Source organism: Trachurus trachurus, assembly GCF_905171665.1.
Source record: "Trachurus trachurus genome assembly, chromosome: 7".
NCBI classification, from domain to species: Eukaryota; Metazoa; Chordata; class Actinopteri; order Carangiformes; family Carangidae; genus Trachurus; species Trachurus trachurus.
In genome coordinates, this window is record NC_139901.1 from 11,921,818 (window position 1) to 11,947,513 (window position 25,696).

A 25,696-nucleotide genomic window follows, 5' to 3' on the forward strand; every position below is an offset into this window, starting at 1 on the left:
TTTTCCTACGGGTAATGTAATGGCATTAATTAATGTAAGCTAAATTATATTCCACAAGGTCTTTTCCTACCTGTGAGCTATGATTCAAACTGTTTCATAGCGATTTCATGACTGCACTGTAAGTGACTGTATGGTGGGATGTAACTGCATAATGCATGAACTTGACGCTCACTGCTAACTCACAAAAAGGGATGCGGGATACTTCAGTTGTGTGGTGCTGTGTTGTGTGTGCAGATACTAACCGCAGGGTCCTTTGTGCTGGATGTGGATGGCCTTCTGCAGAGCGCAACCCATCGCCCGCATCTCGCAGGGGCTGCCGTAGCTGTGGCCGTCGGAGCCGCACACCGGGTCGGACATTTGCGGGCAGGCCTCGGGGCACTCGCACACCGGCTCGTTGTTCTTGACCACGCACACGGCCCCATGGTCACACACCTTTTCCAAACACGGGCTCGGGATGTTGAGATCTAAAGATCGACCGCCCCAAAGAGATAGAGAGCAAAGTTAGAGAGGGTTGAACTCAGCGGGGGCATCTGAGGAGTCGGAGGAATACAAAGCAGAGGTTGGATAAGGTGTGAGGTTGAAAAGGGCAGAGGTGACAGGGGAGGCAAGTTCAGAGGAAAGCTACATGGTGAAGGTTTCTTGTTAGAGAGGGTTTGGGGAACATGAAGGGACACGATGGAATATGCAATACAACCCTAAAACTGTGACACCTCTGCTTCCTATGTCATTTCCTCGCCTTTGTGCCTATCCTGATATATCCTGATTCTTTGAAGAGTCCGCTGAATCCGGTGGCATGAGGACAGCGGATAAAAAACATAGCCCTATAGCACAATAAAGATGAAACAGCCTACGAACAATGGTTGCACAGGCTTTCCTTTTTTTTTCCCGGCAAGTAAACGCCTGGATTAATTGACGTTCCCAATGTGCCCCCTTCAAAGGCTGCCATTTGCATCTCACTGAGAGCCACTGCTTCTGCCAAAGCCAGAGCTGGTTGAACTGACATGGAAGACTGAGGAAAAGAAGAGCATTAAGGGAGAGAGAAAGAGAGAGAGAGAGAAAATGGAGAAAAAGAAAAAGAAAAAGAAAAGAAAAGAGAGAGACGAGGAGAAGAAAGAGCCCTCTGCTTAATAATTCAAAAATGGCAAGCTCCTGGGCAGAGGCAGATATGAAATGTGAACATCACAGAGAGGTGTCTGCTTCAGTCTCTTCCTCTCACACAGAAGCTCCAGCATGACTTCATTAAAACAAGGACTCGATTTTGCACCTATGATTCTCTGTAGCAGCGGTGGCTGGGCTGATATAACCTGACTTGATCAGAAGTGAGAAAAAAAAAGTTATTAACACCCCTTTGATCACGGCCTGCCAACCTGAATTTATAGCTTTATGTGTCAATGAAAATATGAAACAAAATTGACAGGGTGCCAGTGTGTGTGTCGGTTTGGAGGGTTGGCTTGATAGTTTAAAAAATGGAGGCCTTAAGGTAAGATGGAGTACACCCTGATACCGAGAGTAAGCAAGAGACCATAGTCTGGCTCCACAGCGATTTTCATTTGGAAAGGCTTCACGCATGAGGGACGGATCACTCCGCTAAATGTGGTGTGTCTGCAGATTAGAGGGGGAAAAAGCCGACGGAAGCGTCAAATAATTTCTGACGAGGGGCGCTGGGGAAATTGAAGGAGTTGCATTTTACACCCAAAGTCGAATGCAGAACTTCCTCCTTCTCTAGTCTGCTCTACCTCTCTAGAGGGGTGGAGGGGGGGAGTGCTGTCATGGAAACTGCCCCATGTAATGACACCACCCGTGGTTCCATCATTATCATGACCATTATGGGATTAGATGGCATTGCAGGGGGCCAACTTGGCGTGCTTGGAGCCCCATGATTCATTTATCAGCTCAGGAACGTTCAGTGGGGCCTCCACTCAAAGCGCTAAATGCTGGAGTAAATTATCAACTGGTAACACAGACGGCGGAGATCAGCTTAGGTTCATTCTGATTAAGGCGACGGAAAGGGGATGTGACATAAGGATCACCGTCACCTGACCGATCCTGAGTGATATACTGTATGAATAAAGCCATAAGTAAGAGCCTGGGCTCCTAATCTACTTCCTGTTGTTTTTCAGGCAAAATTTGAACAAATCTTTCCAGCAAGGACAGAGAAAAAGTGAATGTTTCAGATTAGAAGAGGGGACGCTATTGATTTCTGTGTTTCGATGCCAGGCGGCTGTTTCAAAGGAGCTTGGAGGTGCCACAGAAATATGTAAGCTGTTCAATGCCGCTTAATTTGGTACGGCTTCAAAAACAATCGATTCCCCCTGATCTCTTTTCAACGCCTTGTGTGTGTGTGTGTGTGTGTCCGCGTCGTAAGCTTGTGATTCGAGCTTAACTGTACAACCTTGGCCTCCATAAAAGTTCACCAGCCCACTTCCCAAGGACAGGCTCCTAAAACACAGCTGCAGCCTCTGATAACGCCTTTGTCTCCCTTTCTCTTTGTTTCACACACATAAAAAAAGATGAAAGAATTCCCCTCCAAAACTAATTTTTTTATCATCCTCTACCTCTGGGGGGCAAAATTTCTGCCTGATTTATTAACTGGAGAGGGTGTAAGGGAAAAAAAGGAGACAAAACTCCCCAAGTGTAAAAATCTTGTGACACAGTTAAAAGCTGAAGCTGTCTTTTTACTCTCTCTTGGATGCAGGCAGAAGCTTTGAAATGGCAGCTTGTCACAACTAAGGCTTGTGGGATGGTGTTCGCAAGCCTGTTCCAGCTCTCTTTCCCTCCTTGGTTCTCTCCCAAACACTTATCTTTTCATGCGTGTATCAGTTTTTCTGTCAGGCAGGTCCAGAATAAGCCAAAGTTTCAGGGTTTTAAAGCTATTTACACATGAACATTAGCTCGTCTGTCGAATTGGAAATGACGTCCGCGCTGCCAAACGTGAGCCAAGCCAAGGAGTTGTTGTAGTGGCTGAGCAGGTGCAGGCAGTGGTCTGCTGTGGTATGACAGCAGGGGAAAGTCAAGGGAAATGGTAAGAGTAAATAATAAAATAAAAAATATATATATGAATAATTCTTTCTTATCAGGGATTCTGCTCTGCTGGTGTGCACTGGGCTCTGTTTCTGTACCACCACGCTGGTTGAGAGGACTTTACATTCTGGGTGTCACCTCGGTTTCCTCTGCCAGCCGCTGTGTAACTCCTGTGTTTTAATTAGTGTGGTATTTTAATGGCACGGACGCGCTTCGGGACTCAGAGGGGATTACTTCAGGTGAGGCCGTGCTGTGTCAACTAACTCGCCCCGGCAGAGGTCCCACCTGGCCTCGTCCGATACTCAAGAGGACACGTTCCTCTGATGTTCGGATGCCTGCTTTACCTGTCCGTCTGAAGTATCATTAGTGCCCCACTTAGTGGCGTTATCTGACGGATAAAGTGGCAGCTTTAAAAACCCCTCGTTAGGTCGGAGTTGCTGCGCAGCAGGCTCCGGCAGCACTCCGACTGTGACTGTCTGGTTGCTGCAGAAAGGAGGCGTACCACTGTTAACCCCCTGTAACATGCCGGTGGAATGCCGGGAGATTATTTTGGCTAGAGCTTCCTCCCATCTCCGCTCAGCTCATACATATGCTAATTGGACTTTTCCCCCTCAGGTCCGTGTGCAATTCCAAATCGCTCCCTGTATTATGCAGGGCAGTGAATCAGTGTAATCCAGGTGATGCTCGCAGTAGCCAACTGGCAGGAAGAATCACCTACAACTGTAACCCATTACAACACAGGACTCCAATGGGGCAGAGCCAATCTACAGCAAGGCCCCGCCTTCTGTGTTTCTTCACCTGCGGGGCTTTGATCCAACTCCTTTTGCCTCCCTCACATTAAAAACATTTATGTATCATATTAGTCGAGGGAAAGGGAGGTGCAGAGAAAAGGCTATATTAGCATACAGCAAAAGGCATACCCGCGGGCTGTGTCTGTCTACCGCTGAATACTTATCACAGGCAGGAGGTAAGTCGAAGCCTCTTTGTGCATTTACAACTAAGAACGTGCTACTCTTCAAAATGGAGACAACCAAAAACAGCGTGGGGAGGGAAGAAAGACAAGCCGGGATCCCTGATCTTGTGACACGCATCTATCAGAGGTGACATGACATCTAACACTATTTGTCTAATGCAAACGGGTGAATTCATCATTGAGGCGTGTGTGCGTGCGCCACAGGAAGTCTCAGAAAAATGATTTTTAAAGCTTTCTGACACTATGAAACATCAGTGAAAACAGAGCAACAAAGCTCAGTGTTTATTACATCTCCAATCAAGTCAGGAGCTGCAGCATGAAGAGGGGCTCAGAGGAAACAGGAAATGAAATGAAAAATGTATAAATTGGAAAAACTGCGTGGTTGATCACAGCCCGCCGGCACATAACACTCACAGAGCCTCCAGTCACTCCTGACACCCTGTTGACCCACATTTCTCTGCAATTTCTGCACGATGACAGCCTGCGGGCCACAGTAAGTGGACCGACGGTCCCTGGCTGCTGTCAATCTGGCTCCCACGGCACTTCCCCTAATTAACTTGATTAGGAAAAACAGCTCTGGTGATCTCAGCCTGACTTACATACTCGAGCTCCACAACTGATTGTGAGTCCAATCACCACAGCTGCGTGTCAGCGCACAGGCGGAGATGCTCATCAAATAAACATGCAAATGATAAAATATTCGGCACAGAGTCTTGACACCTAAGGTGACTGATTTTCCTTTCCTGCTTTGCAGAACTCTTTGTCAATGACAATGTGTCTGCTGCTGAGTGATTCTGTGTTAACCTCCAGAGGCGACAGGCGACACATTATAAGCAACAACTTACATGAGTTTCTCTGGGCTTGCAGTCATGCGCGCGCACACGCACACACAAACACACAGTTGGGTAAATGACAAAAGAGCTGTGAATAAAGAATTTGTGTCCGCAAAACTTGCTCTTTCATTCACTCCTACTTTGTCTGCCAGTGTGTTGTGTGTGTTTTAGTGATTTTTACAGAATTATCCTCCTCTGTGGTCTCTGAAGTCACACTGCTACTTGTACTTCTACTTTATGAAGAGCCTAACTCCCAATTTAGAAACTCCTCTCTACTTCCTACTCTTCTGATACCAGACGTGAGGCCAGCACATCAACAGGCTCCGGGGAGTTATGGCAAGGCACTTCGCACTCCTGCAGTCACTTCCATTGATTCAAAGTACGACTTGAATATGCACTAAAATAGCTTGACTTAAAGGAGCTGTGGAAAACAACCTCTGGGCACGAAGTTAGTTGTGATACAACTTGGGCCAAGACTAAAAAGGAAAGTTTTAATTATGCATTTTCAATGTAAATGTGATTAATTTGACACAGAGTCTGGCTCTCTGATATTGAATAAACCAAATAATAAAAAAAAAGGGATTATTTTGAAATTATTCAAATTTTGCCCCTCAGTGGAAGTCTGTGTGAAGCCTTCATTCAGGTTTTTGAAATTATAAAACTTTTCATGTTTTTTTGTTGTTTTTTTCCCCACCAAATCACATTTGTGGTGAGGTTTGTGCAGCTCCAGCTTACTGGGAACGCTGCTGTCCATCTCAACAACAACTCGAAACAGTGAGTGAACAATGAATTTTCACATAATAATACTCACACAGCAGCTGCAAATATCTTTCCATAAAGCTGCAGGCAGTAAATCCGAGCAAAAGCACATTAAGCAGAGTACATTACAAGAAGGTATACGACGAGGATCTGAGAACCTGCTGAAATTTTGATCATTATTGGTGAAAGCGCTGTAGAGATGTAGCCCACTTCCTGCCAAGTTCATCAACATGTCACACTTCGGCGGTATCAAAATAAGCTGACAGGCCTTGAGAAAGGCATCCCAAATCATTTGGCATACGGTGAAAACTGTTTAAAGATCCCACATTTTACACTTGTCTGCTGTTCTTTCTGAATTGTTGATAAAAAATAAGAAGATATATGGCTGTGGCTTTAAGAACCCCAAATCCTTTCTGTAGTTTTACATCTCTTCTCTTAGGCTTCTCTAGAGCTTTAGTAACAACAGGTCAGTGTCAGCCAATCATAAGACGGAAGCCTCCGAGAGCCTCTTCTGATTGGCTGACTGATTTCAGGTAAAACAGACAAACCAAATCCTGCAGGTGTTGGATGGTGAGTCCAGGTGGGCGGAGCTTGGTAACTGCTTTGTTATGACATCACAAAGTCACAGAAGTCTTGACAGCTGGTTTTAAGGATACGTTTCTGAATAATATGTCTAAACAGAGGCTTGCTCAGTTCATCAATAGGTATTAATACTGTAGGCCCGCTGTACAATCACACTACACTCATACAGTATCTACCTTTTTACAATATGGAATCTTTAAGCTGTCTGTAGTGTGTTTTTATGGGTTAACACTGATTGATTGGCCGCACTAACTCTCAGTATGGCTCCTTCTTTTGGTGCCAGTTCTTACAAAAACTGACCAGTCATTTATATGAAAAACAAAGACTAAAAGCCTAAAATTATGAAGGTGCCCATGTGCCTCTAGCGCTGGCTCCTCTAAATATAGCTGAACAATTACCACATTTCTGCTACAATAGCCCACTCTGCATGCACACTTCATTGTTTAGTTTGTGTGCTGCTACCCTGCTGTGCTGACATACAGGAACGAGAGGAAAAACAGGATTTCATCTCTTCCTGAAAATATTCTTTTTATGTTCCACACAGCAACAATGTAAAAACCCTATAGTGAAGTGGGTGATGAACGTTACAGTGTAATCAATCAGCATGATGATGACAAACATGATGAAAATCCAGGGAGAGAAAAAAAACAAAAAACTGATAATATTTTTTAACAGCGGAGCAGCTGTGTCATCTCATCAGTTTGTTCGGAGATGACAAACAACTTGTCGCAGCGTCACAAGAATCTTTTATTCCATCTCTGGATGTGACGCTGCAGACCTATTCACCATCCTTCCCAGCAGCCCTCTTCTTTGATTCACTTCCAGCAAATCCCTCACTGACTCACGTGTCCTCACGACATCTTCAAGATTTGTGTCTCCGCCCGGACGCAAGTTAATCAGTTAAATGCCACGTGGAGTCTGCGTCTCCAAACTGAAGAGCTTTAGATATCAATCAAATTGTTTTCCGGGGCGGACAGCAGTCAGGACATTATAGATATGTGGGTTCTTCACATGACGGTTCTTTGTGAGGGTGAGTACTGACAGGGGCGCCCACATGAAAAGAGATTTACGACGGTGTCACATCTGGGGAATTTTATCTGTTTGACAGGTGACAGGCCGATCGATCACCCCGCCCCACACACCACTCCGCCAATGAAACGAGGAAATCATCATTATTTATCAAGTAATGATAATTTAATACATCAAAGTCTTCCTTTTCAGACATACCAAACTTTTCTGGCTCCAGTCGTGTGTGTGTGTGACAGTGTGTACCACAATGACACGGTGGCCATTGTGCTGTTGTTTTTTCACAGTGCCGGTCAATGTCAGAGCAAAAGGACAACAGAGCACAATGGCATAGTGTGTCTGACACTGTGTACAGTGTGTGTCTGTTGTGTATGTTCCTGCGGTGTGATCAGTGGGGGTTATTGATTGATCTCTGACAAGTCAGTGTTTTCAGAGAACAGGAAGACACGCACATGCCAGCGCACACACAAACACGCACACACACACACACACACACACACACACACACACACACACACACACACACACACACACACACACACACACACAAGCAAACAGGCAGATGCTGCATGCATCCCCTGGGTGTCTGTCAGGGTTATCTCTTAAGTCTTTCAGGCTTTGCCCATACAGAGAGGGACCTCTATCTTATTTTGACTCAGTCCTACTAACACTCCACTGGCAGTGAGAAAAAAAGAAAGAAAAAAACTTCAAAAGAACATGAGGGACAAAGAAAGACAGATAGTTCTGACATGTAAACAGACACACACACAGAGGGAGAGAGAGAGAGTCACTCTTTGCATGCATATCATCTGTCTGACTAAACCAACAGTCTCAGTGGGCACCTACGCTCGCCTCTTTTGATGTTTAATTAAAACCAAATCGGGGGGTGGCGGCGGCGTTTGTGGCGTTCTGTTTTGAAAAATATGCAAATGTCAATAAAAATGCATTAAAGAAACATACGACCAGTCGCTGACGGCTGGGATGCGCAGGGGAAGGGAGGGAGGATGGAGAGAGAGAGAGAGAGAGAAGAGACAGTAGGTAAAATAACTAAACAAATGAGGGAGGGGTGGGGTGGGTGGTGGGTGGTGGTGGGGTGTGTGTGCGGGGGTTGGACTGGGACGCTATTTGCCAGAAATAATGAAACAGAGCAAAACACATAAGCGCTCGCCCTGCTATTTCCACTACTCAATTTAGGCGCAGCTCCGACGGTGGAATAATGCTAATGAGTGGCGGTGCCTCCTGATGCTGACAACGGGAGATAACTGTGGTATTCAGCTCCACCCCCATGCCCGGAGGACCAACAGATCTCTCTCGTTTTATCGCCCGGTGACACAACAATAATGAAAAATGTGGACAGAAACTCTGAGTCAAAAAATTGTGCAACATGTCTGCTGTGTGGATTTGTTGATTGAGGGAATGTGACACGAAGCAGCAGGAGCAGTTCACTGAGGTTTCGACATGCATGCTGTGTTATCGGCTGTACGAAGGGAAACAGCCAAAAAAAGAAAGAAAAAAAAAATTGCTTTCAGTTCAGGGGGAGATTAACCCCAAGACGAAGTTTCAACATCAGTCCCAAAACAGTCCGAGTAAACAGTGTCTCTTGTGTTTTCAAATTATATCTGGGTTGATTGGCTATAATTTGGGTGTATCAAGAAATAATCTGGGTACGAGAGTTCAAAAGATCAATTGTATAATGGACATTTTGTGAAATCATTTTCCAACAATTTTACATCTATTGAAGTGTGTGCAGCTTAAGGTTTGGTGTCGGGTTAATAAAATTCACTAAGCTTACAGGCTTACAAATCTCTTATTAAATCTTATCCCTCTTCATTCTTCTTTTATTAGAAACGAGCAATTGACAATACAGTCAGGCAGCAGGCTTCACGCTGACAGTGTTTTCCTATTATATTATTTATTTTTTACCAAAGCAGTGCGTGGCAACTGTTGGTTAAATTTAGGAAACAATCATGGTTACTATTGCAGGTTAACTACAGTATAGCTCCTTTAAGGAACTAAAAGGGCTGAGTGTGGTTAAGGTTAAAAAAAGAAGCAATATTATTTTTTATTATTTTTATGTTTATTTCATGAATACTGGATTAGCTACAGGTCCGTCCACCACCCTGATATCCCTCCTCTTACTGTCTGCCTTGCAACACAAAGACTCCTCCCTCCCCGGCTTTGGCACAATAGTTTTGTCTGTAAACTAAGTGCTGCAGCATTGTCCCATTATTTAGTCAAGAGAGCTGACTGTTGTTTTGCTGGATCTCTGCAGCTGCATGTGATATCAGCAGTAGCTAATAAACACAAAACACGATGAGTAACTTGCACAAATGCAAAAATGCAACTCAGGCCATCAAATGAGAGGAGGTTTTTGATTGGATTATCAATATTAGGAGTTGGGATCTTGCAGTTAAAGATTTCGTAAGTTTTCTCTGCCACCAAGAGTGGCATCCAGGAACTTTGGTGGGGTAAAAGACACGGTACGGTCAAGAACAAAAGTAAACAGTTGTGTTTCTTTGTACGTACCTACTGTATGAAAACAGCTGTTAGTGAGTTTTGAAGAAATGCATGAAATTTGACGCTGAACTTACAGTATTTCCCCAAGACTGGTAAGTCCATGTTTCAGAAAGAACAAATACAAGTTTTCCTTTGTTCCTCACTCCACTGCACTAGTAAACAATAAGCACTGACCCCACCACACATGCACACACACCCACACACTACAGGACCCCCGGGACTTTTAAACACATTGACTGTCAATCCTATTCACCTCTAAGAGTGTTTAATGTATGACTTGTGTTGATTGGAAATGTGAGGATTGCAGTGAGACTGGGAGAGAGCGGGATTCGAACTGCCAACCCTCTGATTATTGGACGACCCGCTCTACTGCCTGAGCCACTGCCGCCCCTCCATAAGGACAATAAAGGTCTTTTTAAGTTAAAGTTAAGTGAACAGCTGCTAATGCCAACATGGGCTTGGTAGCATTAGCAAACCTCACAAATAGCTCCTTCAGACAGATGAATGTTGTATTTATCCAACCAATTTTCTGAATCATGGAGAAAACCGTTGGTGAAAAAATAATAAATAGACTCTGGCTATTTATTTAATTCATCAAACTTGCTGAAGTATTTTTACCTTCTCAGCTCAGTTAGTTCATATTCTCACCTGGTCTTAAAGGTTTCAGTTACTTACAGTTTAGAAAGGTGGACTGGAAAATGACTGGGTGCATGGGGTTCAAATGGATTTAACAAAATGCAGTCAAACTTCAACTCCAGTGCAGCTTCTATGGTCACAAATGTTTAAAAAAAAAAAAACGGAGCTCTGTGCATTCTTCACGCAGATGCAAGCTTTTATGAGATAGTCTGGATGATGGAGAGAGGGGCTGTTTGGGTTGCAGTGAGGCTGGGAGCTGGCATGCAACACTGCATGCAGAGAGAAAGGAGTCAGAGGTGAGTGGTGCTGAAGCATTTAGGAACAGGAGATGCTCTTTTTTGGGGGGTAGGACAGGAAATAAAGAACAGGGAGCGGGGGGGGGGGGGGGGGGGGCAGAGGAAGACTTCTCCAACCTCACAGATCTCATCTTGGCAGGAGGTTAAACAGAAGGAAGAGACATTAATGACACAGAGACACACAAGGACTGAGAGGGAAAAAGGCAGCAGTACAAGACCCCTCCTGTTAGGTCCACACGGGGGCAAGGGGAAGGGCTTCACCCCTCAGAGTCCGCCTGATGGGGTCGGCCACTGGGTGACCTGCAGCCAGACAGCCAGGAAGACGGCCACACGGACAAAGATAGACAGACAGACTGACTGACGCACTGAAACAAGAAAGAATAGCTTTTTTTTATACAAGAAAAAGCAACACACATGACAAAGAGACAAAGACAGAGGAGGGGGAAAAAATGACAGAAGCCACCGAAGTGGAAGACCAGAGAAGGAGTAGGAGACGGACAGCGGATGAATGAAACATGAAGGTGGGGTTTCATTGTGTGTGTGTGTGTGTGTGTGAGTTTGAGATGGAGGGATGAAGCGTGACAAGGATGAGGAGATGAATGGGAGGTGAACGGGTGGAGAAGTGTAGGCACGGTTTTCATAAGGAAGGCACACAAGTCCTGTCTGTTTGAGTTACGCCAACCCGCCCACCCACCTCCCTCCCCCCTCAGAGAGCATTTCTGAACCATTTCAGACACTTTGCAGCGAGGCTTAAAGTACAGACATACACATCGTTAGCTTATGTGGCACACAAGGCAAATCACATCGACTCAGTCTGCATTAAAGACAAGAAGAGAGAGGGAGAGAGGAAAAGAGAGGGACTGAGAGGAAACAACATTAGTTCTTCAAAAAAAAATGCCATTTCCCCTCTTCGCCTCCCCCACCCCCACCCACCCACCCACCCCGCAGTCCTCCAGCTCCACTCACCACAGGGCCCTTGGTGCTTGATGGGGATGAGGCTCTTGCTCAGACACTCCGCCTTGCGCCGCAGGCAGTCGTTGTCGTAGGTGTGGCCGTCCTTGCCGCACACAGGCCTGTAGGTGCCGTCGCATTCGATGGGGTCGCAGGAGCAGCGGGCGCTCAGCTGCTCCACCAGGCACACGGCGTTGAAGAGACACTCCTCCTTACATTCCTCTGAAATAGGAGATGGGTAAAAAAAAATGTATCACGTACATTATCTTTATATACCTCGTCAGAGTTAACCATAACCCTAACCTTATCCCACGTTCAGACAGACAACACCCGTCAGTGTGGAGGCATCTGCATTCGTCATTGATTCAGATTTTTCTTTCATGTCAACAATCTGTATAGACACTGATAAGGCTTTTTTTTTTTCGAGCTGTTTTCCCAACTGCCAATTTTCTAACAGTCTGACTGATCAACACAGAGAAAGGACAACAGAGGTACTCAGCAAGCGTTAAAAAAAAAAACAACAACCACCAAAAAAAAACATTTCAAGCTAGCAGAGTGTTGAACTAATTGTCCTTCCTGCCGTGTGACACTGCTGGTCCAACCATTGGGAAATAAATCGGTTTTCATCCAAACAGTAATTACATGTTAGAGAGGACTGATGTCACTGGCAGTGCATGTGAAAGCTTTTCCTTCAGCAGCAGAGGTTAAAGCCCTTTGTGGAAATACCTGAAACCGTTAACAACACATCAGAAATGAATATGTTTTGGTATGATGAGCAGCCGCTCTAAGAAGAATTGAAGGTTGAGCTCGACTATAGAAAATAAAAATGAAACTGACACGTGCAAAAGTGGTCATACAAAAGAACACGGTGTTTGTTCGTGTCTGTTGATGTCGCTCCTTTTGTTCGGAGCACATTAGGTGGAAAAAATCAGTTAATTTGTTTACTTTCATTTTATTAGATTGTTCATGGTTTCTTTCAAATGTAGCTACCCAGTGTTCTCTGCGGCTGAAGGAGGAATTTACCATCATCCTCTGAACTGGATCTTTTTATATTTTTCCTCTAACTTTTATTAGTTTTTAAACAATAATAATCATGGCAAAACAAACAATAGGAGAACTCAGTGAAGTGACACTTAATAACACAGTGGCTGCTGTTAATACATGTTCTTTTCTTTGGTGATGTAAGCCCAAACAACTGACTGGAGATCAGGCTCCCTCATCTAACTTTAATAATAAAGTTCCCCAAATAACTTTCATAAAATTGGGCAACCCAAAGAAGAATTTCCTTTTAGGGTCAAGTTAAAGTCTAAACTATTATATTCATTACATTTTGACTCACTAAGCAGAAATCTACTGCGTAAATTAAGAAAAGAGAAAGAAATACTGGTAATGTGAAATGGCAAATTTACCATTGAAGTGAGAAAATCCAATTTGAAGCAGGCCTCTGTTCTGGAGGCGCTCGCTAGGCTTCGAATTTATTTCATTCCTGATCAGTGGATCAAATTTGTACAGCAATTCAATTCCTTTTTCTCTTTTCTTTAAAAGCCTGTCATGCCACACTTAATTACATCAGTGCTGTATCTGAGTGAGAGGGCTACAAGGATGTGCGATGTCATGGTTACAAGTCGAAATGGCCATTTTCATTAGTTACCAATTTGTAATTTGCTTAGGGATATGATTTCATGGATCTCTGTTTCAAATTGAATTATTCTTTCATTTGAAAAAGGCACAGCAGAGGAGGGGAAGGAAGGAGGAAAAAAAAAAACCCTTCATCCACTTGCTTGCACACGTACGCGACGCGTCGTCATACACACACACACACACACACACTGACATGCCAACACAAACTCGCAGCGCTACTTAAGACTGGGATTTGTGCAAATTGAAAGGCTCACACTCCTCCATCAGCCTGTCAGCCAGTGAAGGCATCAGAGCCGGGGTGTGTCACAGAAGTGTCTGTCAACGCTCCTTGCTGACCGTAACCAATGGCCGCCCCCCTTCCAGACGGTGATCTACTCCCGTCTGTGACGCTTGTCAGAGGTCTCGGAGCACGGGCCAGGGTCTCTCTGCGCATCACTGCCACGAACCAACAAAGCTGTGGCTTCACCAGGCCCCCGCCGACAACACAGCAAGAAAATTGGATTTCCTCCGATGGCTATCAGACGTACAGTAAAAGCTGACAGCTCTTTGTTGACTAAGGCTTAAACCCCGTGTTCTAATAGCACAGATAACAGCCCTGGAGGCTCTTATCAGGCTGGAAGAGGCTACTGCTAGCATGGATACAGTACAGATCCCAAGACCTTAGAGCCATTTATCTCTGTGCTGTGCAGTACAATAACAGTAACACAGAGTCTACACAGAGCTAGAGTCTGTGTGAAACATGTGGATGCCTGCATGTATGACAATATGATGCAGATGCTTCATGATTGTGTCTTGATTTTTATCTGTCGACCCATTGGTTTGCACCATGAGGGCTTTATACGTTAATGCAGTAGAACAGCGGGTGATTAATTGGGTGAAAGATTCAATCTGGGACCAGTATGGGCTGTGCACCTATATGCTATGGGTGTGCTGTAACACAACGTAAAATAAAAAGCCTTGACTTGAGACATGAATGTGCTTGAGGCTTCTTATCTCTTTGTGTATGGTGTTTTCTCTATCATGAAACACTCTCTTCTTCAAAACATATAGACACTTTCTAAAAACCACAAAGCTTTTTTCCTCACCCATCCTTCTGCATCGTCCTGCATGAATCTTCCTGAGCTTGATGCCTTTCTGCATGCCTCTTGCCAACATGGCGCACTCACTGGCGTAGGTCTCCCCATCGCTGGCACACAGGGGCTCGTTTCCCGGGGGACATGCCTCCGGCGTGGCAAAGAGGAGAGTGTTGCGGGTGAGAGTCTCCACCCGGCACATTGTGCTCAGGCTGTTCTCGCTGTCTTTGCACGGGTCTGTGGAGACACAGGCATTAATGAATATGTATTGCAGTATACATATGTGCTGCACAGTATGTAACAGTTTATGTAGGAAAATATTTACATTAATTAGACCTCGGAGGATTGAAAAAGAAAGCTTTAATCAAAGACATCTCCATGTCCAGCTATGAGAGATGAACAACAATATGTTGGCAGGAGAAAAAAGACAGTAAATATGTAACAGGACAGGATGCGTCCTTGCTTAATTGCCTCAGAACTGGCAACTGTTCAGTTCCTTCTAAAGTAAAGTTTCTGTTAGCTTTGGAGAGCCAGATTGAAAATAGCTGTAAACAACAATATACCTGTAATATGATTCACAAGCCAAATCATCATCTCAGTATGGACTGAATTCATTAACTGTTGTTTGTTTGACAATATTAGTTGAGTAAATTTAGAAAGAGGAAAGGAGAGGAGAGGAGAGGAGAGGAGAGGAGAGGAGAGGAGAGGAGAGGAGAGGAGAGGAGAGGAGAGGAGTAAGGAATGGGCAGAGGAGGAGACAAGACATGATCCTCCATCACTGCTGCTCCAAAGATATTATCAGTGGCCCAGCAGCTGGGAGCAGCTCAGAGTGGGACCTTGGATATGAAGGGGAGACAAGGAAATGGATGAAGAGACTGTCGGTTTGATTTGCTCCCTGGCACCTCCCTCCTTCCAGGGGAGTGTCGGTCTGGCGCCGTCGGCCCTATCAGTTCGTGATCATAATGGAATTGGTTTGCGGACGTGTGGGACGGGGGGTGTTGCTCCTTGAAACTGGAGCCCAGGCTTTATCCTCCACGCCATGCTTTCAGCATGCGGAAAGACGAAGGATTTATGTAGCACTGTGACATATTAAATCACTGCCAAACTGCCGGCAAGTCATTCAAATCGCACCAAGGATGAAACACCCTATCATCGGGAAAGGAGTCGAACGGAGGAGAAAGAAAATGAGAAAGAGCGAACAGTGGGGGGGGATGGTCTCCAAAGTCCTCTGGCAGACGTACAAAGAGCAACAATGCAGGAACATGAAATGGGACAGAGCGGTTTGACTATGGAGGGCTGGGAAGAGGGTGCGTGTGTGTGTGTGCGTGCGAGGGGTCTGGCCAGGCCTCGCACTGTTCTCTGTCAGCACAATGCAAAGGCCCAGCGGCTGAGCAAACAGGGGGTTTTATCGTAATGCATGCAGTGTCTGAGCATAAGGCAGTGCCTCACCTGCCAGCCAGACCATTATCTGTGAGAAAGACCATTACCTCCCATTAACTGAGAAGAACAGGATCCGCGTTTCCCTCTAGCTGAGCAAGTAGGGTAATTACAAAAAGAATGGCCTGTTTGCTGCCAAAACTAGCCACGCGGATAAATCAACTGCATTTTGTCTGGCTAGGGCCACGGACTTGAAATAGCCGCGGCTTTAGATGAAATGGCTGCGGGAAGATTTAGAGGCCCATCAGGACGGACTGGTCCCTTGAGCCTCAGCCCTCCCCAGGGAGGACGGGGCAACTCGGGTCACTTTGGCCGACTCAGGCTGAATTTATACGACCAACCTTCCACCGGCAGAGCCGCACATCCATCTCTCATTGCCCACCACCCCTCTATGTCTCCCGGAGGCTCTGGCTGCTAAGAGACAGAGTTAGTGTCTGCTGTTCTTTTCTCTCCCTTTAGCTCGCTGTAAGATTTAAAAAAAAAAAACCTTAAAGTTGAGAGCCTTGGGAGTTAGCAACCATCGCCTAATGATAATGAGGATGAGCCACAAAAGCTTGGTCCAACAAAACCTAGACCGACTTAATGAAAACAATGATTCACACAGGACTGAGTATAGGAGAAAACTGAAAACACGCAGAGGCAAGGCCCAAGTTAGAGACAGGTAGAAAATAAAAGCAAGAGGTAGTAAATAGAGTGAAAAAGTGAAGGACAAAGAGAAGCTTGAAGATTTTCCATCGGCAATTATCAGGCGAAATGACAAAAAGAATTGCGACGCCGAAATGTGACGCCTATCTGCTTTTCACTGCAAATTTAATATCAGACAAACTGAAAGACGATACTGTGGACTAATGATGGCCGCTTTTCAATAATGCTGCTAAATGAACTGATCAATGATAAAAAAACATAACCGAGAGGTATCTCACCACAGTGGCCTTGGTATTGCACGCGTATGTTCTTCTGGCTCTTGCAGGCATGCTGATGGAGCTCACAATCGTTGCGGTAGTCCTTTCCGTCGCTGCCACACACCGTCTCCTCGGGCTTGCCCTCGCAGCCCAGGGGGCACATGCATTTAGCCGACAAGCCGTCTGATGACTGGACACAGGTACTGCCGTAGCTGCAGGTCACCTCGGTGCAAGGGTCCTTCAGAGCTGCGGGGACAGGGGACACAAAGAGAAACAAACATCTATTAGTCAAGAAACAGATTACTTTTTTTTTTTTTTTTTTTTACACTGAGGAGTGCACCTGTCAACCAGCTGTACTCTATGACACTCACCGCTGCTTCATGCTGGAGTGCATCATGTATGACAGGCCGTGTTATTTGAGAGGCTGCCAGTGCACTTTTGGAAGCCCAGCACAGTTATTGTGGGGTTTGAAGAACTACTTGACACCCCTGGGTAAGGACGCACTGTCACAGCTGTCTCCTCGTACAAACAAGTTGTGTTTCATTTTGTGGCGCCGAGCGAATTGAATTAGGGGCTTTACATTCATAACACATTCTCTTTTGCTATGCTCGAGCATGCTTTAATCGCCACGGCTGAAAAGCAACCGTCTGAATATTTACTTTTCTACAAATGAGACCGAGAGAGAGGAGGGGAGAAGGGAAGAGAGGTATTTTCCCCCCGAGGTCTTTGTTTCCACCCTAATTAAACATCGTGCCACTTGTCGCTGAGTGACTCATTCCAATGATAGGAGAGGATGCAACTTTTAATTTCGCCTGTGTTCGCCACTGATGGGTGTGTGTGTGTGTGTGTGTGTTGGGGGGGCTTCTTTTCGGGGTTTCATATGCCCGACAAAAGGCGGCCATCAGATTACAATCGCTACCATCCTGCAGCATGATACATATTTATGACTGCCATGGACAAACATGGTTTCCCATGAGAGAGAAGCCGCGCGTCAGCGGCCTCTCTCATTTCCTAAGCTGCCACTGTTAGAAGAGATATTTACCCATGTTTGATATTATTCCCTCTTTTGTTACAAACCAACATCAATGAATTTAATTTAAAGGGGAGTGCATATATTGAATTTCAAAATCTTTGCTGTGCATTTTGGTTCGTTTTTTCTCTCAGATCTTCCAGTTATGGAGGAAACAGAGATTGCTTCAGATTTATTTTTTTGTTGTTGCCGTGTTTTTTTATTTTATTTTTTTTCTTGTTGTTGATACCTGCCTTCAGGATGCCATGGCACTGCCTTCCTTGTTAATAAGAAACTGGAATGTGTGCAGAAATATATTATGGATGTGTAAGGAGACAGGAGTGCTACGAGGAGAGCTCTTGATCAAAGGATATGCCCTCACCTCGCTTCCCTCATCTTCATGGCGCATCCCCCCCCCCCCTTTCTTTCCCAACTCTCTCCTGTCAAGTCCTTTTGAGGTTTGGTGCGTTCGACTCGTTAACGAACACTTTTTTTCCCCCCAACATTTCATATTTGTGCTGTACTGCAGAAGGAACTTTGAAACTGACTCCAGACCTAATTAATGACAAAGACACCCTCAAAAGCAGCTTCAAAATAAAGTGCTAAAATTACAGTTTTGAGCTGAAGGAGACGGATGGAAAGTAACTCGCTGAAATCAGAAGTCATTGTGAGCCACCCGACGCGCGGCCTGATGGCGGCCGACGTGGGCAGAGAGCGACTGTGACACTTGGCCTCTAATTTGTGTCTAATCATATGAACAATGAGACACTGATGACCTGTGGGAACCGGCGCTGCACTAACGACCTTGTTGTCTCTCGCCGAGCAGGTAAAAGGTCACAGCGACAGCAATTACACACAAGTTACATCAACTACACAATCTACACTGTATGAAACAGTTGGGGCTCCTCCTGTCATGTGGCATATAGCTACTAACCTAGATATAACCTTCACAGTCACAGTGTTTTTGATCCACCTGCTGTTGGGGAGTGGGAGGAGGTGCAGTTATATGTCCTGACAAGAAGAAGCACCTTGTCAGTGCGCTTACACTCTCTGTGAATTGGTGGTTGTTAAGGTGGAGGCGGCAGTCACAGCTACTCAAGAGGAGGAGGAAGATGAGGGAGAGGCCCCGGTGATCCACTCCGGCTGCACAGAGGGGCCCCTGTTTGCTTTGTGACAGTAAACAGCAGCCTCCTCACACTTCTTGATCTCATTAAATAATGGCCAGGGCTTTTTTTTCTCTCTTTCTCTCTCTCTCTCTCTGCCCAGCCGTCCTTTCCTCTGAGCGAAGCTGGAGTGTTGACAGGCAAAGAGGGGCGGGGGCGGCAGTTGCAGGCACGAGAGCTAGGTAGAATAGGAAGCGGAGGTGGGGGCTCTTGATTTGAATACTAACAGGGGCCGATTTGGATACGGAGCGCAGCCTCGATGGGGTGTTAGTGCAGATAAACCTCCCTTCTCAGACTCAGACAAGCAGGCAAATTGCCTGGGCGAATGTGATCGGTGTAACAAGCACACATAAAAAAAAAGAAGAAAAAAGAAAGAAAAATAAGAAACCACAGCAAACTTCAGGCAGTTCTTGCGTATATTTTCTCATTATTATCACGTGAAAAGTGGCACAAAAAAGCACAAAAAAAGAGAGATGAGAAAGAGCGAAGCTGAAGAAGTCAGCAGAGCTGGCTTCACTAAATTAGAATGATCCTCGCTGCCAATTAGATCAGTCTCCCTCGCTGGAGTAAAGCTCAGCGAGGTTTCCACTGCAAGGATAATGAGAAGAGAAAGACAGATCAGGATACAGATAGACAGAGAGATAAAGACGCCAAGTGACACCAAAGTAACGGCATCCCAGCACAAACAGGGACGACATCTCTAGGTTATGACGAGGGAAGGAGAGGACACCCTAGAGGACATCCAGCAGCCCACAGTCCAATTAAAACACTGTCCCTTTATATATGTATTTTCTTAGGCACTCAATGCTGATTTATTTACATTTAAATGACTGGATTTTCTAAAATCCGTCTATTCTTCGAAGCGTTTTGGACTCGTTCCTGTCAGTCCATCACAGCTGGACCTGAATTTGATTGCTTCTTTTCACAGAACGATTGCTCTAATTCTCCTAATCACAGGCATGCAGCATTTCAATGGACACACCTAGCGGAATATCTCCACTCAGCAGGTTCGCTTCATTTGAATCAGAGGGGAGCCATTGTCTGCCAATCGGGGAGGTATTGTTACTGCACTACCCGCGCGCCTAATTGTCAGTTCATGTGTGTCTGTGCCGATTCCTGAACGAAAAACCTTCACTCCCACACGCACACGAACATCGCTGCAAGTTAGGCTTTAACTCAGGGTTCAATCGGGGGTCAGACTGCGACAGAAATCAGTCTGGTTGTTATGTGCTGTGCTGTAGCTGCAGAGGTAAGATGGCTACTAGCAAGAGGCTGATTAGCAGTGCTAGTATTACGTGTGTTCGGGCTGAAGGGCAACGCTCGGCAGAATGTGCATGATTGTGCAGAAAAGAGAAGGAAATGAAGAATGAAGCTGTCAAACAAATGCAGGACTGACGCACTCACCACAGAAACACTAACTAGCTATTGTCTTTACCAGTCAGAGCTGAATTATCTGTCAGGGCAAATTAACACAGAAAAAGTTAAATTTGCAAAATTCACTCGGCTCTATATGTGAACAATCAACGTTCAGCTTCACCTTCATAATTTTCTCAACTTTCTCATCTCTATTTAAATTGAAAATATAACTGAAATATGAGTTGTTCGCACAAACCAAAAAAAGACAAATCTGAGTCTCTTGAATCTGCCTGCATGCATAAAAACGATGTTTCTAATGCATACATTTACAATAACACTACATTTATGTACGAATCAGGAGATATGTGAAAATTACATTTCCGGCTGTGTGGTTCGGGGCAGAGCTGCTGGAGTGTTAGTGGCGTTTTAATTAAGTGAGGTCTCTTTCATCGAGTATTTATTTGACATCATACTCATGAAAACTAAAATGTACCTTGGGCACAATACTGAAAAGCAGTTGATGAGGGTTAGGGGCGTCGTTGGCGGGGGGGTTTGTCTCTCTGAAAAAGTGGGGCAGAGAGGGGTTTTGGAGGACGGGGGATTACAGTGATCCTCTCACCTCTCATCTCTCCCCCTGGCAGCGAGCAGACAGCCAGGCAGGTGGGGAACTCTGCTGCTCTCTGATCCACTGTTTTGAGCTGTAGTTTATTAATGCTTCATTAGGGACAGGGAGCTGTCAGCGTCATGCTGGCTTTACCTGATGCCCTGCCGCCGCCGCCACCGCGCCAGCAGCAGCCCAGATGTGTGTGTAGAGAGATTGTGTTCATATATGCCGGTGCACGTTTACAGGCAGCAATGGAGTTCAGATAAGTCTGCAAGTGAGTTTGTGATATATATGCATGTGTATCTGTGCATGCATGCGTGTGTGTATGTGTGTGTGTGTGTGGTGCGTGTGTGGCGCTTCCTGTTGTGCTGGTAGTGATAAGGGAGGGAGCAGGGGGTTAGAGCTAATCAAATGCAATGATGCGAGGTGGGGGGACTTGGCGGTGTGTGTTCTAATCAAGGCCCCCCCCTCCCCACCGCCAGTCACACACACACACACACACACATCACCAGCAGGAGAAGAATAAGAAGAGAGAGAGAAAAAGGAAAAGAGACAGATATAGTGACAGAGAATGAGGGAGAATATGACAGGGAGAGGAAAACAGTAATGAGGGGGTTGAGTTAAATGTCATTTGAGAAAATACAGTGAGAGGGAAAAATGCAGAAAAAGAAAAGAAATTTGCAACAAAGCGTTGAGACGTTTACAGTAAAGGAAAAGTTCACAAATGTGTTTTCACCTATTGTCTTATTTCAACTCCTCCTTTAAGGACAGTTCTTCTTCCTTATCATGGGTTCATGCTCATCCACCCTGCAGCTGTGTCCAAAATCACTTCATATTTGAATCCTACTGTAAAGTGTTCACTTGACGTCATTCAGGTTTTTTGGGTGTGCGAATGTAAAATATGCGCGGTTGCCGTCAAAAAAGACGGGTTAGAGATTAAGTGGCAAAGCAAGGAAAGAGTTGAAGGAGAGAGGCGGTTTGGAGAAGTGTGTAGAAGTGCGATAAGAGAAAGGGTCAGAATGGGAGCAAGGAAAAAGCAAGAACAGGAAAATAAACAAGGTTAACGGACGAGATCGATAAAAACGGAGATCGAAGAACTAAATATGGATGAAAAGCGTGCAGCCAGATACCCAGACCAAGTGATGATGAGCAGCAGGCAGGAGGAGTGAGGGAAGGCCAAAGGATTTACAGTGCTACACACCTCTCCAACATACTCCCCATACACACAGACATACACACACTCACTTCACTTTCTCTACTGTGAGGCCAATTGCTGGAAGATGATTCTCTGTGTTTGATGTAGTTCTTCAAAGAGCTTCATAGAACTGCAGCTGTTGCTCTCTTTTACACGCCTTGCTGTTTTACCCATGAGAATGGAAAATGAACCACGAAAAGCCCTCATCACACTGCAGTCAGCTGGCCACACTCACAGCTAACTAGTTCTGTGTGTCTATTGGATAGGGTTTGTGTGCACAGATTTGAACCTACTTCATTTCGAAAGACAATAACGTCGTCCATCCTTAAAAAAAAGCAGCAACAAAAAAAGATAAATGTATTTTGGGATAAATGTAAATGACAGATGATGGAATGCTAAAATCTTGCACTGTGAGGTCTCATGATTCCAAAATAGTCCAATTTGTCTGGTAGCTGTCATTTTCCAGAGGCAGATATCTCACGCTTGAAAGAAGTGAAGCACAGGTGGGGTGGTGAAATGACTATACACGGCCCATCTATTCTGCTGAGTGACAGAGAGGAGGCAGGACGGGATTAAATCGTCTGGATGTGGCATTTATGACAAACACAGGCAGAGATGTTCAGGGGGGTTGTCAAGGGACGGCTCACGACTTCACAGAAATTCTCCACTTAAACAAAGTTGGTGTTTAAAGCCGGCGAATCTGAGCTGGTTTGTTTTTTTAGTAATTTAACCAAAAGCATTTGGTTCCGTCCTCCTAATTCACATTCATCAGGAGTCCTGCTTCTGGACAGCAGACGATGGCTACGGCCTGCTCTCTAGCTCTTTAGTTGCTAAATGTTTCATTATGTTCACAGGCTACTCGCTCACGTCGGTGCAGAGCAGCTAGTGAACAGTCAGTTAGTTTTTTTTTAGTTTTAAACAGCTGCTGCTGTAGATGGAGCAGATAAAGGTGCTAAGAGAGAATCATGAAACTGCTGCAGGCTATAAAGTGCTGGAATAATGCCACATCACCAGGAGCAGAGAGGAATCATTTGGATGATAATTCTTTGTGTATTTGTTGCTACAGACATTAGTTACATTGCACATACTGTATAAACATATAGATCAATGTGACGGGAGAGGAATAAAATGCTGCCTGAGATGGTGATGATGTATTTCTTTGAACAGGTTGTGTGAGACAACAAAGCCGAGATGATGACCCCGCTGTTAGAAAATTGAAGACATTATCCTGGGTTTATGTATTTTTGGGCCAGACCAAAATGTTGCTAAAGGACTCTGTGGACGGTTATACATCACATGTCAAACCATCTGCACGCTTCAAGTGTTACATCTCACTTTGTTTCAGACCTGTAATCCATATGAGCGAGCTAAGAGAGATAAAGGATAAGAAGAAGAGACAGACAACACTATCTGATGGACGGCCTCTTTAACCTCGGGGCCTTCCTGTCACCTTAATGGCCCATGGGATAAAGTCAGTATTACCTATTGAAAAGCTGTCAGTGCTTATACCATGAGCTGTGTCTCTTGGATTAAGGGAGAGGCCTTTTGAAAGCAAAGTGCCAAAAATAAGTGGAGGAACGCAGTCTGAGACGCTGTTAACTGCTTGTTTTGTTTACTATTTTAAGGCCAGGATCGCACAGTCAATAATGTATTTATGTCGTTTTAAATGGTTGAGCTCTGCATGAGGCAACCCTTAATCAAACCCAGTGATATGAAACTCATTAGACCCAGTTAGCAGATTTAGCATTACAGCAAACATTTATACTACAGCTATGGTTCACTGATGAAATGTTTTCATCACAAAAACTTCATTGAACAGGACAAATTACTTTAGTGTGCGCAATAGTTTAAAAGCCAAATAAACCCAAACACCCTCAAAGTGATAAACAAAGCAAGAGAGGGAAAATATACTGTGTTTAAAATACATCAACTTCCATCAGAGACTGATGTTTCAGAGTGTCACCCCGGCCCTCGGAAGGGATGCGGGGACTCATGTGGGCCGAGTGGTGCATATGCCACAAGTTTGCTTTCATTAGCGCCTGATTAACTGGAGCTGGTGGTGGTGGGAAGCCAAAAAAGAAGAAGAAGAAGAAGAAAAAACAGCCCTGATGTGCAGCGAAGCATTGGCTAATCATACTTGGCCTTTGCCATCAACGCTCACTAATGAGTGATGGCCGCTGGGCCTCGATGTGCCGTTCTGATCTGCTAAAAAGGCAGTCACAGTAGGTGTCGGTGCCCTAAACACACACAGATGTCTCTGCATGACAACATTATCAACACTATGATGTGCACTTATGATAATGAGCTTTGCTGTATCTCTCTTATTGATAGTCCCATGTAAGTAATTACATGTTAAATAGCTCTCGGTCACTGTCTTATACAAGAACAGCTGTATTTACAGTTGTTGTAAAGACAGTGGTTTCCAAACTGGAGGCAACAAACTGATTAACAATATTTAAAGTATAAACATTTCCACTGCACAAAATAAAGTTGTTTTTCTGACTTTTTACTAATTGTCACTTGTTTGTTTTTTTAAGAAAGTTCTGTTTCTACATGATTCTAAAGTCTATTAAAAAAGCTAACACAGCTCACAGCTCATAGGCTACAGCAGCTCATAGCTGGAAATGGGTAGAAGCCAAAATGTGTAGTGCACAAAGTCATGACTTCTACAACTGCAGTGATTTTTTGTTTTGTTTTGTTTTTGGAAAACAACATCAATATCAACTTTGGAAACCTCATCAACAGAAAAAAAAAAAAAACACATTTGCTCACAAATTATCTTATGTAAGCAAATGCAGAAATTCCACAGTAATGAGTCTTTAGCCCCAAATACTGAGACTTTAATTTGAAAAATAACAAAGATCCAGAGGATTAGAATTCAAAACTGGTGTGGAAAAGACTGAAGTGCTATTTATTAAATTCTAATTTTCTCTCTGCCAGTCTCTGTCTGTCAAAGCCAAACACACTTGCAATCAGATAAATCCTTCAATCAGCCAACCCATTTCAGCCTGACAGTATAGGACCTTGTTTAACATGACAACTATTTAATTTAAGGTATTTTGATAGAGAGAGAGAGGGAGGCACGTGACAGTGTGAAGCTCCAGGAGCAGAACAAAGAGTACTGACATTTATTCAGTAGATGAATAAGTAGATGAGAATAACTTGGATTGATTGCTCTCTGCTGGCAAGTGTTATACAGACAGGCATTGTGCGTGTTTGTGTGTGTGTTCTTATAATCAGAATTTGGAAGAAAATTATTAGATCTAGGAGTAGGACAGCAAACACATTGGTGAAATACGGAGGGTGAACTGGTCCCCAGAGTTAGAATGAATTTACTGTGATCAGGTTGAACAATAGACAGAAAAATAAACCACATACTGTAGCGTCAGCAGTCAAGTGACTCTGATAAACATTATAAAACTGACCCATTCAACCCACTGGCAAAAAGCATCAGTGTCTGGTTTGTGTTATTTCACTGTAAACAGGATATTGTGTCGCACCACAGAGAGGAAGTGCTCAAAAATGGCCATGTCCCACTGCAACGAACAAAAGGCAGGAGACTCTTATCTCCCGGCTGTGAAATCATCTCACTGTGAAAATGTTTTGTGCACAAGTTTGGATTCTTCAATATGAATGATTTCCAGCCACCAGGAACAAGTCATGACGTCTGTGGTTTTGTTGTGCCATTGTGTTCCTCATGTCACTAAGAAAACTGCTGCACG

The 25,696-nt window shown here is 44.6% G+C and overlaps 1 protein-coding gene across 1 annotated transcript in view; it reads right to left on the bottom strand.

Annotated features, from left to right (window-relative positions):
• Positions 1-25,696, bottom strand: part of agrn (agrin) — a 157,795-nt gene that overhangs the window by 68,954 nt on the left and 63,145 nt on the right. The window contains exons 4-7 of the mRNA XM_083976317.1: positions 16,669-16,893; positions 14,321-14,545; positions 11,610-11,816; positions 243-464 (exon numbers count right to left, since the gene is read on the bottom strand). Of these exons, the coding sequence (XP_083832443.1) occupies positions 243-464; positions 11,610-11,816; positions 14,321-14,545; positions 16,669-16,893 (879 nt within the window). The remainder of the gene's footprint in view (positions 1-242; positions 465-11,609; positions 11,817-14,320; positions 14,546-16,668; positions 16,894-25,696) is intronic.